Source organism: Somniosus microcephalus, chromosome 3 (genome assembly GCF_052327205.1).
Source record: "Somniosus microcephalus isolate GS21.2 chromosome 3, FLI_Smic_1.0, whole genome shotgun sequence".
Taxonomy (NCBI): domain Eukaryota; kingdom Metazoa; phylum Chordata; class Chondrichthyes; order Squaliformes; family Somniosidae; genus Somniosus; species Somniosus microcephalus.
Window position 1 is genome coordinate 140,041,054 of NC_140989.1, and position 16,936 is coordinate 140,057,989.

General features: G+C 45.5%; 1 protein-coding gene across 2 annotated transcripts in view; it reads left to right on the forward strand.

The window, feature by feature from the left end:
* The window catches only part of ankef1a (ankyrin repeat and EF-hand domain containing 1a), a 70,194-nt gene extending 54,030 nt beyond the window's left edge, over window positions 1–16,164 (forward strand). Inside the window, exons 8-10 of one of the 2 annotated variants that reach the window (XM_085981680.1) lie at window positions 4,479–4,666; window positions 7,657–7,785; window positions 15,875–16,164. In XM_085981680.1, coding sequence (XP_085837806.1) covers window positions 4,479–4,666; window positions 7,657–7,785; window positions 15,875–16,033 — 476 coding nt within the window. In that variant the 3' untranslated portion in view covers window positions 16,034–16,164. Of the gene's footprint in view, window positions 1–1,890; window positions 2,038–4,478; window positions 4,667–7,656; window positions 7,786–15,874 lie in introns of those variants that run through there. The other variant, XM_085981682.1, reaches the window with a different exon arrangement.
* The last annotated feature ends 772 nt before the right edge of the window (window positions 16,165–16,936 follow it).

The window sequence follows — 16,936 nt, forward strand, 5'->3', positions numbered from 1 at the left end:
AAATTACCTACTGTCCCAGATCATTGTGGATAACTGCTGGTTGGCTCTTTAACTCCCTGGTGAGCTCATTAACATAGCAATTCACTTTTTGCGCCTCTCTGTCAAGTGACAGAAAAGGGTGCTGGACCATTGACAATTAATCCTCAAAAACCCTAAAATTGAGTTAATCTCAGGAACATTATTATAGTTTAAACCCGAAATCAATGCTCGGTCAAATAGCCAATAATCCACAGTCATAACAGTTCCAGTGGGTCTAATGGTAGTGCAATCGATTGAAATCCATGGATAGCTGGAAAACTCCACCAGGCACCCCCCCCCCCCGCCCCCCCTCCCACCCCCCCCCCCCCCCCGCCACTCCCACAGACATAGGAAGTTAGCTGGATGATCTGCTCACTCCCCCTGACTGAAATTTGGGACAGAATTTAAACCGTGGGCAGAAACTTGGTGGTCCAGATTGTGCCTCAATTTCCAGCTTCTCAGCAGCAATATGCCTTAGGCAGCAACATTTCAGCCTCAAGGCCTTTGCTATTGAGATTTCAGCATTTAGTCTCTTTGTTTACAAATTTTCTGAATTAAAAATGACAACAAAAGCTGCCAATTTATGAGAGAATTGAAATTGTTTTAATTGGAGAACCTGGTCCAACTCCTTAAAATCCTAAAGGCATGTATAATATAAATGTAATTGATTATTTAAATTGTGAGTACACATTTAGAGGATATAAATGGAAAATTTGCAAACTGAAGAGTCAATAACAATGGGAATTGTATATTGAAAGGAGCAATAAGCTAAATAGCTTTTACTTGCTTCATGCGTTTTGTGTTCTTTATATCCTTTTGGATAATCAGAGTGGCATCAACATTTTAATCAGTTTTTAGACTCTCTAAACCAATATTTTGTGTAAAAATAAACTCAGATAATTCTGCTCGCCACAACCTTTTGATGTTCCTGCTCACAACATCTATATCTACTGTAATTAGTTGTTATGAACAGGAATTTCTCACTCACAAGTGAAAGAAATAAGAAGCACTGAGAGATTGCTACACTGTCAGAGATGATGCCTTTTGAATGAAAGGCCAAACCGAGGCCTCGTCTGCAGTCTCAAATGGCAATATCTGAAGATGAGCGGGGGAGTTCTCCTAATGCCCTGGCCAATATTTATCCCTCAACCAACATCACTAAAAACGGATTAGTAATTTATCACATTGCTATTTGTGATACTTTACTGTGTGCAAATTAGCTGCCGTGTGTGTCTACATTTGCCTACACTTCAAAAATACTTCATTGGTTGTGAGAATACGAAAGACCTATGCAAATTGATCCTTTTTTTTATTGTCTCTTTGTTGTTTCTAAAACCATAGTACGCTCTGGACTTTTTGCTCATTTATCTTTGGTGCTAAGGGAGAAATTTGGTTAGAAACATAGAAACATAGAGATAGGAACAGGAGTAGGCCATTCGGCCCTTCGAGCCTGCTCCGCCATTCAATGAGATCATGGCTGATCTTCGTCTGAGATCTTAGCTGATCTTACCAGTTCAGTACCCCGTCCCCGCCTTTTCTCCGTAACCCTTAATCCCCTTAGCCTTCAGAAATATATCCAATTCTCTCTTGAAAATATTTATTGAATTAGCCTTCACAGCCCTCTGTGGCAGGGAATTCCACAGGCTCACCACTCTTTGAGTGAAGAAATTCTTCCTCATCTCTGTTTTAAATGATTTGCCCGCTATTTTTAGACTGTGGCCCCTGGTTCTGTGCTCCCCTGCCATTGGAAACATTCTCTCTGAATTCAGCCTGTCCAGGCCTGCCATAATTTTATATGTTTCGATGAGATCCCCTCTCAATCTTCTAAACTCCAGTGAGTACAAGCCCAAACTATTCAATCTCTCCTCGTAGGTCATTCCCGCCATTCCAGGTATCAGCCTGGTGAATCGCCGCTGCACTCTTTCCATGGCAAGAACATCCTTCCGCAGATGGGGCGACCAAAACTGTACACAATACTCCAGATGCGGTCTCACCAGCACCTTGTACAGCTGTAGTAAGGTATCCCTATTCCTATACTCGAACCCCCTTGATATGAAGGCCAACATACCATTTGCCTTCTTAATCGCCTGTTGCACCTGCATGCTCTCCTTCAGTGACTGGTGCACAAGAACACCCAGGTCCCTCTGCACTTCCCCATCTCCCAATCTATTGCCATTTAGATAATAATCTACCCTCCTGTTTTTACCCCCAAAGTGGATAACCTCGCATTTATCCACATTATAGTGCATCTGCCACGTATCCGCCCATTCCCCCAACCTGTCCAAATCGCACTGTAGCCTCCTGACATCCTCATCAGAGCCCACCCCTCCTCCTAGTTTAGTGTCGTCAGCGAATTTGGAAATATTGCATCCAATTCCCTGATCCAGATCATTTATATATATTGTGAACAGCTGGGGTCCCAGGACAGATCCTTGCGGCACCCCGCTGGTCACTGCCTGCCACTCCGAAAACGAGCCGTTTATTCCAACTCTCTGTTTTCTATCCGCCAGCCAGTTCTCTATCCACGTTAATACTTTGCCCCCAATCCCATGAGCCTTAATTTTGCATGATAATCTTTTGTGTGGAACCTTATCGAAGGCTTTCTGGAAGTCAAGGTACACCACATCCACTGGCTCTCCCCCATCTATTTTACCAGTTACTTCCTCAAAAAATTCCAGCAGATTAGTCAAACACGATTTACCCTTTGTAAATCCATGTTGACTCTGTCCGATCCTTTCCCCATTTGTCAAGTGCTCCGCTATTTTATCCTTAATAATGGACTCTAGCATTTTGCCCACAACCGATGTAAGGCTTACTGGTCTATAATTCCCTGCTTTCTCTCTACCCCCCTTTTTAAATATTGGGGTAACATTAGCTACCCTCCAATCCACGGGTACTGTTCCCGAGTCAATGGAGTTCCGGAAGATGATCCTTAGAGCATCTGCTATCTCCAGGGCCACCTCCTTAAGTACCCTAGGATGTAGTTTATCAGGCCCCGGGGATTTGTCGGCCTTCAGTCCCCTCAACTTACCCAACACCATATCCCTAGAGATACTAATTTCTGTCAGCTCCTCCCTCTCATTAGTCCCTATGTTTGCCGATATTCCTGGGAGGTTATTTGTGTCCTCCTTTGTGAATACAGAACCAAAGTATGAGTTTAATTGGTCTGCCATTTCCTTATTCTCCATTATATATTCTCCCGAATCGGACTGCAAGGGACCGACTTGGGATTTTACCAGTCTTTTCCTCCTGATATACCGATAAAAGCTTTTGCAGTCTGTCTTTATGTTTGCTGCAAGTTTACTTTCGTATTCTATTTTCCCCTTCCTGATTAATCCCTTTGTCCTCTTTTGCTGTATCCTGTACTGCCCCCAATCTTCCGGTCTGCTGCTTTTTTTTGCCAGTTGATATGCCCTTTTTTTTGATTTTATGCTGTCCCTAATTTCCCTCGTTATCCACGGTTGAGCCACCTTTTTAGGTTTATTTTTATGCCAAACCGGTATAAACATGTTCTGGAATTCTTCCATTCTATCTTTGAATGCTTGCCATTGTCTATCCACTGTCAATCCCCCCAGAAACACCACCCAATCAATCTTACCCAATTCCCGTCTCATACCCTCGTAATTCCCTTTATTTAAGTTCTGGACCTTAGTCTCTGATTCAATTTCCTCACTCTCCATCTCGACTGAGAGCTCGATCATATTATGATCGCTCTGACCCAAGGGGCCTCGTACAAGAAGATTGTTGATAAGTCCCTTCTCATTGCACAATACCCAGTCTAAAATGGCCTGATCTCGAGTCGGCTCCTCGACATATTGGTCCAGATAACCGTCCCGAAAACATTCCAGGAATTCCTCCTCCTCAGAATTTTTACTAATTTGGGTAGTCCAATCAATATGTAAATTAAAGTCACCCATGATGACAGCTGTGCTCTTATCGCACGCTTCTCTAATTTCCCTTTTTATGCCTTCCCTCACCTCCATATTACTATTTGGAGGCCTATATATCACACCCACTAACGTTTTCCTCCCCTTGCTATTTCTCATTTCTACCCATACAGATTCCGTTTCATCCGAGTTAATATCCTTCCTTTCCATTGCATTAATCCCCTCCTTTACCAGCAATGCTACCCCACCTCCCCTACCTTTTTGCCGATCCTTCCTAAATATTGTATATCCCTGGATGTTAAGTTCCCAGCCTTGCCCACCCTGCAGCCACGTTTCTGTAATCCCAATCAAATCATACTTGTTTACCTCTATTTCCACAACTAATTCATCCACCTTGTTCCTAATGCTTCTAGCATTAAGATACAAAGCCTTCAGGCTTGCTTTTTTCACACTCTCATTATGAATTAGTTTGGCCCTTTGTGTTTCTCACCAGCTGATGACACTGTTCCTTATGCACGGTATATTTTCCAATGTGACACTACGCTATGTCCATATTTTTTTCATTAAAACAAGGGCAAAATGCTTTGGACATTGCAAATGCCTATGCAGATTTAAGGATAATTGAAGTGGTCAAAACAAAGCTGGAAAGCCTTCCGAAAAAAGAAAAACCTAAAACCAAAGGAGCGAAAGGAGCGAAAGGAGGCAGTGCAGCTTCTTCAAGGCCTCAGACTACTGCAGCGGGATCTTCTGTTGCAGAGATGGTAACCAACTCCTTTTATGTCTTGCTCTTGAGAAATTTCTGATGGTCCAAGTTACTTTAAAGAAGTAGCCTACTTTGTTAATTGGTAAATAAGGAGCGCAAAAGAAGATCGCAGCACTTTGGGGCTGAATTTCCACCAGGTCTGATGCAGGCACTTGGACTGGGCTTGTGCTCGTCAATGCCTTCCAGCGCGGAACCGGAGTATGTGGGGTCAGGGGTCACGCCAATACGGGCACATCTCGAACACCTGCCTGACCCTAGCTGCCAGGAAATCTAACGGCTCTGCTTGGTTTGAGAGGGTGGGGGGTTGGCATTGGGAGTTCCAAATTTGTAAGGGGGTCGCAGTTGCAAAAATGTAAAAACAAATTAACTCAAAGGACTGGATTTTGCAGGGAGTCAGCAGGCGCGATTGGTGGTGGGTCGGGTGAGAAAGTGTTTTTTTTTACCCAGTGGGTTGGGACCCCACTGTGAACCCGCCGCCACACGCCTTTCTCAATGTCGGGTCTGTCAGCGCCGAGCAGACCATAGGCAGCGGTGGGGGAGGCAATTAAAATCATTAGTGGCTTGTTTACAGCCACTTATCAATGTTTTTTTCCAGCTTTTTGGATTTGGTCACCCACCGGTTTCCTGCTGTGCCTCGACCTCATTTGTGAAGCTGAGGCAGGAGGTCAGTGGTCATTGAATCAGCTGATGAGTTGACAGCTTCAAATGTCAAGTCAAAACTTCTAGCTGATTGAGATGTGTTCCCTTAACCACTAGCTTCTATAAACTGCATTTCCTCTACAGATTCAGGATGCAGCAAGTCTTTACACAAATCTCCATCCAGTCTCACCTCATTACCTATCCTACCATTGACAGATCACTTCTGTCATCTCTCCTTCACCTGCCATCTATTCCATCAGCATGGGTCACCTTGAAACTCTCTCACCTTGGTCCTCAGAATCCCACCATGATCAGCCCCAACACCAGCAGCACCAGGCACACAAGCAGCACCAACAACAACACCAACCTTCTCCACAGTAAACTGATGCTGCACAGGACACATGGCATTGGCACACAACCACATCGCTGCCCGGAAGGCCAGGGATGGCCTCAGATCAGATTTACTTCAGTTGATGCTGTACACCCTGATGCACCAGGTTGGCACCACCCCACACCAACACCATAAAGCATCCCTACAATGCCCAAGCCATTCCTTTCACACTCATCACCATTTGCAGGGGCTACCGGTTTGTCTCACCATTCACTGTAACTCACTAAGCTGCTTCCAAAGGTGCACACAAAACTGTCCAAGAACGCAAAGTGTTGAAAATAAAGGCTTCAGTGTTTGACACCACATTTACAGAAACTTTACATGAACATTGCATAAAACACCCAAGTGCCTACCCTTGTGTGTTGTTAGTTGGCATAATTGCACGAGGATGAGGGTGAGTGTGAAGAGTGGCTAGTGAGATGGGGATGTGATAATGTAGATAGAGAGGGATGGGTGGAGGTGCAAGGTAAGATGGTGTGAGTAAGGATGTGCAGGAGTAGGGTAGGGAAGGCAGAGTGATGGGGATGTGATGAGAGGCACAGCAGGATGAGGTTGAGTGTGGCTTTGTACTAATGTTTCGTGATCTAATGAGATCATTGAAATGTTTGCAGCACTGCACCCAGGTCCTCCTAATGACATCCCTGCTTGTGCCCTCCTGTGCAATGAGCAACCAGACTGTGTTGGTCTCCTGGGGAGGTCTCTTCTGCCCATGGGAAGGGAAGAGGACCTCCCTGCATGTTCTGACTCCCTCCATAAGCATATGCAGGGAGTCATGGGAGAACCTGGGTGCAGCCCTGCATCCCTGCGCAGTCATTGTCAGTATTTGCAGCATTTCAAAGCTGTAGAACACTGACAGCACAAATGTCAAAATAAATTTGAGCACGGTCCCTTTAAGGAAACCGGCTGATGACGCGTCATCAAGTGACGACACCAGATCCGCTTCCTCTAATTGGACCGGGAAACGTGCTGGGCGGGCTGAACAAGCCCCATCAATGGAAATTCATTTCAGAGGCCGGGATGGAGCCAGCAGCAGGTTCGGGACCCGCCACCAGCATCGCCCGTCCCGGATCCGCCGGGGTGAGCAAAATACAGCCCAAAGTCTTTGGAGGTCCAGGCCATGATTCAGGCCTTGAGTCTCCCATTGGGACCCATTTCCACACTTCCCAGGTTCCATGCTGTTCACTATTGAACCTCCGTTTCTAAAGCTGGGGCAGACTGGCCCAGAAAACCCCGTGGCCATTTTGACAAACTCCTGCCAGAGTAAAGTCCACCAATAACTAGGCCGCAATCAAGGTACTTTGATGGGTAAATGTCTTTCTTCACCACATGGACAGTAATCTGGCGGAAGTTAGTTATGTTAATGAATTGGACCCATTAAATTTATCGAGGTCAGCGCTGCATTCCACCAGCAGGGGGCATGGTGCATTTTCAGGGGCATTGCCCCCAAGATTGGGGAATAGGCCTTTGAATCTCAGCAAGGAATCAACACCTTTTTTTGGGGGGGGGGAGTGAGGGGATTGGACAGGAAAAAAGCTTGCAATGATAATAAAAATGTTACTTTTGCTGGAGAAGTACTACAGCGGTTTATTTTTTAAAGTTAAACAGTGTACTGGAATATTAGGTCCAGTGTATTTTCCTAAAATATACTTTGGATACCTTATGGGCTCAGTGAGTTATTGCAGTTCAGAGTATGAAAATTCCATAAATTATAAGTACTGCAGGCTTAAATGATTCATGATGATCTTTTGCATAAACACAAGAACACCTGGAGCTCTTTGCTCCTGCTAAGATACTTCTTAATTCTGTGGATTTACTGGTCCTAAAAGACCCTTAAATGGATGTTTAAATGAATTCTGGAACACTGCACACTCACTGTTGGATGCTTTTTGACAGATGAAATCCCACTCAAAATAAATATTCATCTTTTACTCTAATACATTTTTTTCTAACAACTGCAGGTTTCAATTCTGCCTCACGCAGCAAGGCTACCAAAGAAAGATCTTCCCAAAGACAGCATAGCAAAGAAAAGTGAAATATTAAACCGTGGAGCTCCAAAGAAAGTTGACATTACCTTTGTACCAAAAAACGTAAGTACGGGATCTTCTACTGAAGCATTTTTCATTAATAATATTGTCCTGGGCCAATATCTATCCCTCAATCAACATCACTAAAACAGATTATCTGGTCATTATCTCATTGCTGTTTGTGGGAGCTTGCTGTGTGCAAATTGGCTGCCACGTTTCCTACATTACAACAGTGACTACACTTCAAAAAGTACTTCATTGGCTATAAAGCGCTTTGGGACGTCTGGTGGTCGTGAAAGGCGCTATAGAAATGCAAGCCTATCTTTTTCTTTAACAAAACTGCTAAGACCATCAAAGTTCCAAAAGCTGGAGAAAAAACCTAGGAATTTAGTTAGGCCAGCATGACATGGTATCTGCATTCTAGAGGAAGAATGACATGTATACGGGTTAAAAAAAACAAAAGCAAAGATAAATCCTGTTTTGTGCTTACACAAACTAGTCCACTAAAATCAACAGAAAGATTTAAGTCAATTTGAATTTGGTTTTTGTCAGGCCAAATCCAAACTCAGCCCTATTCCTCAGACAAAAATCTCAAAAGGTAGCACTGTCAGACCTGTCGAGTGTGTTGTGCAGCCAGCAGACCCAAGCTCTGTTGTTGACTCTGTGTTGCACTCTTCCCAACAACAAAGTTGCCCTCTTTCCATTGACCCAAAAATAATTCGATATCACAGTAGCATTTCATGCGATTTTGATGTTTTGCCATATGTGGGACGTAACAAAGACTTGATGATAATGGAACAATATTGATAAGTGCGCTCATCCATCAGGGTAATCTGCAGTGTTGATCTGAATAGTATGGTGTGTTTACTTGGGGAACAAGTGAATGCAACACACTAGATCATGTTTATCGGGTGCAGCTGGAGCATAAACCCGAGCATAAAACTGTTGCTTCCATCAGAGGCACTCATTGGTAAAATTGAGGATGAAGGATGCCATGAAGGAAATTCATTTTCCTGTGAGGGTCCAGGAAATATGGTAGATAATTTGACATCCTGTAGGTTAGGCCTGTCTTACGGCATGTTAGGATTTTAGAAACAATTACACGGAACGGAAATATTTGAGCAGCTTTTTTGCAGTTACCGTAGTGGGGGATTCCAGCCATCACACCTCTCAGGCTACTTTGCATACTCAGTGCTCAGAAAGAAGCATTCTTTTGTACACAGGCCCTGGATGGCATCAATCCCAGCATTCAGAATCTACAGCTGCAGCTCTGGCCAAATCCTTCTAGATCCTCTGTTGCCACTGTAGTGTATGTACCTTTAAGGGGAGAACTACTTTTTACAGCTCCTGTATACTGTAGTACCGGCAGTGACCACACCTGTATATAAACCCTGAGTAGGGATCTGTACAGTTAGTTTTAGAGTAACTCTCATCCAGTTGATTGTTCCCTGCAGTCTCTTGTCTAATTATTGAAGGACACACAACATCAAGATACACGGATCTAACATTGGCGACGAGAAGATTCAAACCTACCTGCAACTCTGCATCACCTCCCAGGGATTCGCTCCTGGAGGACAGTGAAAGAAGAAGGCCGAGTCCAGAAGCACAGGCGTCGACCATCCAGCGGAGACTTGAGCATCGCAGGGGAGGCTGTTGAGAGCTGGGCTTGGTTCTCCAGTCACGGTGGTCCAGCGAAACTGGCTGGCAACAGGTACGGCGCAGACCCTTCCCGGACAGCGGTGGCTAGAGCCGACCGATGGCATAGAAAAAGGCCGAGCAGCGCCGACGGGAGAAGAGAGAGGGTAGAGCGCACAGGGCACAGCCGGTGTTCAGGACTGAGCGGCGTCGACGGGAGAAGAGAGAGGGTAGAGCGCACAGGGCGCAGCCAGTGTTCAGGACCGAGCGGCGTCAACGAGAAAGAGCAGAGCGTAGCCGGTGTTCAAGGGCCAAGCAGCGTCAACGGGGAAGAAAGGAAAGCGCGGGAGACGCCATTTTGAGCCGCAGCGGAGAAGAAGGGAGAGCACGGGAGATGCCATTTTGAGCCACAGCGGAGAAGAAGGGAGAGCACGGGAGACGCCATTTTGAGCCAGTCTAACCACACCCAGGGATGCCGAAGAGTGGCAGTGTGACAGCGTTCGACAATGAAGTCGAAGATTGGACGACATATGTCGAACGCATAGAAGTGTACTGCAAGGCGAATGAAGTGCCAGATGACAGAAAAGCGCTGGTATTGTTGAATTCAATGGGTGCAAAAACATATGGATTACTGCGAAACCTAGTAACCCCAGAGAAGCCAGTGGAAAAGGATTTTGAAAACATAGTGTCAATCCTACAGGACCAATTAGACCCCACACCGCTGCTGATAGCGGAAAGATTTAAGTTTCACAAAAGGAACCAGCATAAAGATGAAAGTAATGCTGAGTTTTTAACGGAACTGCGCAAGCTATCGAAACACTGTTAGTTTGGAACGGGACTAGCAGATACTTTAAGGGACAAGTTTGTGTGTGGGCTTCAAAGTGAAGGAACCCAGAAACGGCTTCTATCAGAAAAGGATCTTACGCTGGACAAGGCTTTCAGCATGGCAGTATCACACGAAGCAGCAGCACAGGGCGCGGCAGAGATACAACGGAGACCGCAAGAATATGGCACAAATGAAATGTCATACGGAACAGTGAAGTGCTATCGCTGCGGCAGAACAACACACGACCATAAGGATTGCTGGTTCAAGGACCAAGTGTGCAGACAGTGTGGAAAAGTAGGACACATAGCAAGAGTCTGCAGGTTGGAAAAGAAAACCAGCAGCAAGAAATCCCCACAGGAAAAGTACAAGAAGGTACATAAGGTGATGGAGAGCAGTGCAGATGAACAGAAAAGGGATACAGACTCTGGAAGCAAGGAGCTGGGTTGTCTGAAACTACATAATGTGATCAAAATGGAGGATCACCAAACTATCTGGGTCACGCTCAAGATAGCAGGAGTCCAAGTGAAAATGGAATTGGACACAGGATCAGCCCTAACAGTCATAAACCGAAGGGACTACAAGCGGCTATTCTCACATATACCCTTGAGAGATACAAAGATTGTCTTGAAGACGTACACGGGGCAAAAAGTCTACCCCAAAGGAAAAATAAGGGTGAACGTTATATATAACGGCAAGGAAACACCAAAAATGGACCTGTTGATTGTTCCCTGTAGTCTCTTGTCTAATTATTGAAGGACACACAACATCAAGATACACGGATCTAACAGTCACTTCCTCCCGTGCTGAGTGTTTGGCCTGGTGTTCTCTGCTCTAACTCTACATCGAAATCCCTCCGAAGTAAACGCAGCCAATTTTATCTTTCAGCTGAGGTGAAAAACAGGCGTTTCTGCCTGTTATACACGCCGCCCGATTGAAGTCAATGGATAGGAAATTGGGCGGGGTATATCCACAACCACCCATTTTTCGCTCCCTGCCAAAAGTTAAGATTACCCCTAATTTCCTAGACTGGTGCTTGCTGCGGGTGGAGTGAGCAATGCTGTTTGCCTTGTGAGGTAAATGAGCTGACAGCCATGGGCACTGCAAGCTGCTGCTTCTCAGACATCCATATGGGAACACAATGGAAGGAAGCATTCATTGCTATCAGCAAGATGCTCCCTCTAACACATTTCAATAGCCAGTACATCCCGTGCTTTGATGTTGTGGAGCCTGCTAATTTATCAATTAACGGAATGCCAAAGTGTGTGAGAAATTCATAGATGGAAGAAGATGCACCCCTGTCTGCAATGGCCCCTACAGAACGGTGGTTCACTATCTCAAATGTTATGTATTCCAAGTCGGCTAAGGGTTTGATGTTAGGGAAACCTGCTACCCAATGCCAGTCTCTCCTTTTTGTTGTGTACTTATTTTTCCTGCAATCAGAAAGAGATTGGTGAAGTGCTGACTGTTGAAATGAGCCTCGCCATTGCTATGCAATTGGCCAGTGATCCTCCCAAAACAAGAGTGCAAGAACATGCAGCGTTGAAGTGGCTATTCATGGAAACCTTTGTGGCCCTACTCACCATCATTGAAAGGTTTTCTTGGAATGGGAAAAGATATCTCATGCATGTATATGTGTTGCCTTGTGATAGGCCAAAGAATTCAGTTATTTGAGGCAAAAAGTATGTGTTGCTGCCATACCATACCAGAACAGTGGAAACACATTACTTTAGCAGAGACTTATCTTGGCACACTTCTGAAATGTGTTACATGTCCTGACCAGAGACACCGCATTGACCTCTTTTGGCCCCTCTTTCCAAGCAGCCTTAGGACCATCGGAACAGGAGTAGGCGATTCAGCCCCTCGAGCCTGTTCCACCATTCCATGAGATCATGGCGGATCTGTATTTTAACCCCATCTATCCGCCCTGGTTCCATAACCCTTCATACCCTTGCCTAACAAATATCTATCAATCTCAGTTTTGAAATTTGCAATTGACCCCCCAGCCTCAACAGCTTTTTGGTTGAAGAGAGTTGCCATTTCCACTGCCCTTTGTGTGAAGAAGTGCTTCCTGACATCACCCCTGAACGGCCTAGCTCTAATTTTAAGGTTATGCCCCCTTGTTCTGGACTCTCCCACCAGAGGAAATAACTTCTCTCGATCTACCCCATCAACTCCTTTAGTTAATCTTTAACCCTTCTGAAGAGGATGCCTCTCCAAATCAAAGATGGCAACCCTCCTTTCCTACACTTCCCTGAGCAAAACCTTCTATCTGAAGAGGGCGCAATCCTCCCTCACCCCATGTGCAGCTGTGCAGTCTCCACAGACATCTTCAGCATTGCAGCAAAAAGATGCCTAAACAGTCCACTATTACAGCACAGAAATTGCAGATGAACTTTTAACTTACATTAGCTGCTCATTTACGCTGCTGCCTCAGGTTCTGGCCCCTCCTGGCCTCCATGTTCCCAGCACAGGGCCCAATCTGTGCCAGGAGCACTGAATAATTATTTAAATGAGAGGATCTCAGAAAACACCCCGAGGTCTTCTTTCCATGCCCGTGGTTGTAGATGCGCCAGTGTACTTCGAGTTGCGCTACTGCTATGCTGACAGCAGAAACCCTCCTGTAACTTTCTTTCCTCATCCTGTACAATAGCCTTGAATACATTCCATTTTCTTCCAGTGTTCTGTTTTTAAATATGGTTTTCCAAATACAATTGCTCAAAGACTTTGGGAGCTCCAAAATCTGTCCTTCCAACGTCCTGTGCCACCACCATTATTGTTTTCAGCTTTTGACAACAATATCAAATCTAACAATACAATGATCACCAGATCCCAGGTGCTCAGCAACCTCCAGCTCTAGTGGATTACTAAATACCAAATCCAACACAGCCTCCACTGTAATAATCTGCCTCACATATTGTGTGAGGAAACTAGTCCTGATTGCTTCAGTGAATCTGTTTGTGTTCTCATCCCTCCCTTCATATTGTCCCTGACCTGACACTGATGTTGAAAGTCTCCCATGATTAGTAAATTACAATGATCTTTTTCTCTCCGTAGCTGCCCAAATAGCCTCCTATTTGCTTGCTTATCTTGTGCTGGTAGTTTATAGTGGTTACCAGTTCATAATTTGCCACTCTTATAATTACTTAGCTCTATCCATATTATTTGAACTTTATCTCCTTCTGTTGCTATATCTATTCTTTCCAAAGCTGCTCTATAATTCCTTATCAATAAATTAACTCCCCACCTCTCTTTATAGGTCTAATTTTGTGAAACATTTCCTTCTACTTTCTTAGCTCCAGCTCTTGGTCATCATCTGTTGTCAGCTAAGTTTCTGAGATGCCAATAATATCAATATTCTCGATAATTGCATAAACCTCTAACTCCAGTGGTTTATTCCTGACAGCCGAGGGGTGAGTCCCGGAGGCCGAGGGGCGAGTCCCGGCGGCCGAGGGGCGAGTCCCGGCGGCCGAGGGGCGAGTCCCGGCGGCCGAGGGGCGAGTCCCGGAGGCCGAGGGGCGAGTCCCGGCGGCCGAGGGGCGAGTCCCGGAGGCCGAGGGGCGAGTCCCGGCGGCCGAGGGGCGAGTCCCGGAGGCCGAGGGGCGAGTCCCGGAGGCCGAGGGGCGAGTCCCGGCGGCCGAGGGGCGAGTCCCGGCGGCCGAGGGGCGAGTCCCGGAGGCCGAGGGGCGAGTCCCGGAGGCCGAGGGGTGAGTCCCGGAGGCCGAGGGGTGAGTCCCGGAGGCCGACTTACATTGGAGCCCTACCTTTGGGGAACAAAGTGCTCATGGCAGCAAATGTAAATGTGGCACTTGAGGTCAGATCAACCATTTTATTCCAGCCGCTAACGACTCTGACCCAGCCCATACAAGCCAGCAATATGGGAGTAGCATTCGGGCAGGTTCTGTAAAGGATGTGCGATCCACCCCACCAGATTACCATCCAGGTGGTGAATATGAAAATATACCCTTGCTTTCAATATTGCTGGGCTGTACAGATCATCCCCCAACATCAAGGAAGTTCAACAGCCAAAGAGACATGAATGTCATTTTATAGTAACTGCACATGCACAAGATGGTGTAATGCAGTTGCTTTAAAGTCACATTCGCAACTTTTTAGCATCACGTACAAATCTTGCCTATGCATAGTCCTGGTGTTACCTAATCTGCATCACAGCATAAACTTCTGCGACAGCACCTCCCAAACCCATGACCTCTACCACCTAGAAGGACAAGGGCAGCAGGTGCATGAGAACACCACCACCTCCGAGTTCCCCTCCAAGTCACACACCATCCTGACTTGGAAACATATCGCCGTTCCTTCATCGTCGCTGGGTCAAAATCCTGGAACTCCCTTCCTCACCACACGGACTGCAGCAGTTCAAGAAGGCGGCTCACCACCACCTTCTCAAGGGTAACTAGGGAGGGGCAATTAATGTTGGCCTAGCCAGCGATGCCCACATCCCGTGAATGAATTAAAAAACAGACTATGGAAACTGATTCATGGGGCAGGATTTTCATTCAGGAGTCGGGAAGGAGGCGGGACTACAACTTTCGGGGTTGTAGTCCCGCCTCCATCGAGATGCGGCCAATCCACGCGATTTTAACTTGATTGACCTTGTTGAGCCCGCCCAGCGGGCTCAGCAGGCCAATTAAGGGCCACCCGGCAACAGGTGACGTCACAAACTGAAATTTCATCTCTCAAGAGGTTTTGACAGATGAAATATCAGTGTTTGAAACTGTCAAACAATGACAGTCTTACTTCTAACCTGAGTCCTTCTCCACAGACTCAGTTAGAAATCTCTCCTGCACAGTAAGCTGAAGGCTGTCACTTTTGACAGTTCTCAACCATTCTGCTTTCTGTGCCAGTGAGATGAGGGACTCCCGGGACCTAAAGGAAGGAAGGCTGAAAATGTAAGAAAAGGCCATTTAAACTTCTTTAATCACTTTAGACACACCAAACATACTTACCTTTGCACTCATGCACACATCACTCACCTGAACACCGACATCTCGACCCCTCCAAGTCCTTCAACCCGACGGCCCACCTCCTCTAACTTGGCGTGGTTTGGAGCCATCGGGAATCCCACACTTCAACCTTAAAAATAGGGATTAGGCTAAAAACTGCCTGTTAACTACCTGTTAACAGGCAGTTAATTGGCACTAATCCCTTCCTGCCTCGGGTAGGCGGGTCTCAGTGCGGGGCGGGTACCCGCCCCCTTTGAAACTGGCATGGAGGCGGGTTTGGGTGCAGGATGGGGTCGGGACCCCTGATTGCAGGATTTTAATCCCCCACATGCCTCCAATCCTGACTCCACGGCCCAATGAAAATCCTGCCCATATTGTGAAACCAAATCCAGTCGAAGTGATACTGCAATATAAACTGGATATAACATACACAACTGAATTCAGGGAGCTAGGAAGATTATTTAACCAAAGATAATGCTTTCAATGTCACCCTGTGGTTTATTGTTCAGTAAGTCACTGAGGACTGTCAGCGATATAATGAATGTAGGTGATCTTTATCAGGGTAAAAAGTAGATACTGTGCAACTTGAAATATTTTGTTTCTCTCATTCTAAAAAGAGTAAGAAGGTGACACATGTGAACTTGTTCTGCACTAAAATGATCAAAAATCACTGTAGGTATATAATATTTGAATTTCATATGGTGTAAGAGCATTTTCCATTTCTTTGAAGATATGGGGTAACCCACCAACAACCGAAGAACTAATTCAAAAGAGAGTAGAAAACCGGGAGAGATTCACCTATGAAGTGGATTTTAATGATTTCCTAATGCCTTTCAAGAAAAATATCAGAAAGAAATTGGATGAATTGGAAGCTACAGATGCCAAGTAGGGAGGACTTTACATAAAACAGCTGAAGACATTTGGAAAAATGATCACGAGGTATTAGAAACTTTAAAAACAGTGATCCCGTTTCAGTTTGTGATACTATATGAATGAATAAAGCACAGAATTTCTACAAAAGTACACTATTTTTGACTTAACTTACAAAGTACTTTGGCTATCTAGTCTGCTTTACGTATATAATGATTGCATCGTTTAAGTAAAGTCATTCATATCTTAAAGAAGATTCTTTAGCAATAAAGCAACGAGACACAGAATAGAAATGTGGAATCACATAGAAGTTACAATACAGAAACAGGCCAATCGGCCCAACCAGTTGCTACTGCCATTTTCTCTCCGTGCGAGCAAATAGTCCCAATCACTGTTACCCACCCTGTTCCCATGCTCCTTCATCCCCTTTTGCTTCATCCACCTGTCCAATCTAGTCTTGAATGTTGACATAGTTTCTGCCTCAATGACCAACCTGAAAGTGAATGCCACAGCCTCATTCCCCAAAACAGATGGCAGTGGTTTTACGGCACCGATTTTCATTTATATAGCGCCTATAAAGTCATAAAACATCCCAAGGTGCTTCTCAGAGGAATAAAACAGTGCATGCTGAGCCACTGTGAGGGAGTTAGGAGAGGCACCGAGATGTTTGGTCAAAGAGTTGGATTTTGAGGAGGCATTTAAGGGCAGAGAGAGAAGCAGAGAGTAGAAGTGGATGACACGTGATTTATGAACTTGTCCAGAACTTTAAATGTGTAATATCTGAATTTCATATGGTATTATGAGATCTTTTTCCATTTCTTTGAAGGTAAGGGGTAACCCACCAACAGCTGAAGATTCTGCCACAAATGATGGAGCAGAGTGAAGTGGCGAGGGGTGGTGGTGGCTGGAGGATCACAGAAGG